Source organism: Apaloderma vittatum, unplaced genomic scaffold, assembly GCF_000703405.1.
Source record: "Apaloderma vittatum isolate BGI_N311 unplaced genomic scaffold, ASM70340v1 scaffold24332, whole genome shotgun sequence".
Taxonomy (NCBI): domain Eukaryota; kingdom Metazoa; phylum Chordata; class Aves; order Trogoniformes; family Trogonidae; genus Apaloderma; species Apaloderma vittatum.
The window spans coordinates 4,088-5,334 of NW_009705656.1; the positions used below are offsets into that span (position 1 = coordinate 4,088).

Consider the following 1,247-nt stretch of genomic DNA (forward strand, 5'->3'; position numbering starts at 1 on the left):
GGCACCAGCAAAATTATTTTTCAAGCCAGTTTCTCCTCCCAGCCAGACTTCGATGCCAGCCAGCCCGGGGAGCGACCGGTGCAGGGTGAGGCTGGTGCTGCCCAGGGACCTGGATGCTGCATCTGGGCTTCTCGCAGCTGGGAATGTGGCTGAGTTGTTTTTTCCCTTCCCTCTCTCCAGGTCTGCCCATCTCTGTGGTGGTGAACTGCACCGGCCTGAAGCCACCCGGGCGCCTGCAGGAGATCGCGCTCTTCAATGCCTCCGGCCATGCCCTCCTCTCATTGCCCACCCAGCCCCTCTCCAACTCCTCCTCGGGGCAGCTCTGGATGGGCTCACCGCTCCGTGTCCCCCCGGGTGACTTTCTGCTGAAGATGAAGGGTGAAGACTCCCAGGGCTACCCCCTGCACCGTGTCTCCGGGGTCACCTACACCAGTGTGGTCCCTGGTGAGTGATCCCCACGCTACCCAAGGGTGATGGGAAGGGACCAGAGGCTTCAGTGCTGCCTCTACTTTGGTTTTTGCTTGAGTATTATTTTTTTATCCTGCTTCCCAGTGCAGCTCTGGGTAAGCTCCTGAGGAATGTTATGTGTGTGTGTCTGTGTCCTCAATTACTTCCAGGTCTACCCAAAGTGAACATCTCCAGCAAGATCCAGGCTTACAACCGGGAGCCACAGCTGATCTCCTGCTCTGCACAGAGCGAGGTCCCTTTCCGCCTGCAGCTCAGCCGTGGTGGGATGAAGCTCGGGAAGGAGCAGCTCTTCAGGTGAGCCTCTGGTTTGGCCCAGTGGGCTCCTTGAGGGACCCAACGTGAGCAGGAACAGCCCCGTGAGCTGCGCTGGCTGGAGGGATGCTCGGTGCTGGTGGGGTGCCTGCGAGTTCTGAGCATCCCAAAGCAACAGCAGAAAATCCTGAGGGGATATGTCTGCAGGGGGGTGGGTGTGCACCCCTTTGCCTGACTCGGATGGAAGAAACATCCCAAGGATTTGGAGCAAGGTAGTGGCATAACACCCCCAGGGCAGGGGTAACCTTGTAGTCTCTCCCTTTCCGTAGGAGCTTGGGGAATGTCAGCTGGTTGATCCCTGCAGTGTCCAGGAGCGATGAAGGGTTTTATGAGTGCACGGCCACGAGCAAGGTTGGGGTGACACGAGCTCATGCCTATGTCTCTGTCTCAGGTAGGGACAGCTAGTGCCAGGCTTCGATGACCACGAGTCTCGGGGTCTGTGTCTGGGCACGGGCTCATTTCACCCC

At 58.7% G+C, this 1,247-nt stretch overlaps 1 protein-coding gene across 1 annotated transcript in view; it reads left to right on the forward strand.

The window, feature by feature from the left end:
• The window catches only part of LOC104270981 (hemicentin-2-like), a gene marked incomplete at both ends in the record, with an annotated part of 27,861 nt that overhangs the window by 4,016 nt on the left and 22,598 nt on the right, over positions 1 to 1,247 (forward strand). Inside the window, 4 exons of the mRNA XM_009865515.1 lie at positions 9 to 85; positions 181 to 444; positions 618 to 762; positions 1,050 to 1,171. Coding sequence (XP_009863817.1) covers positions 9 to 85; positions 181 to 444; positions 618 to 762; positions 1,050 to 1,171 — 608 coding nt within the window. The remainder of the gene's footprint in view (positions 1 to 8; positions 86 to 180; positions 445 to 617; positions 763 to 1,049; positions 1,172 to 1,247) is intronic.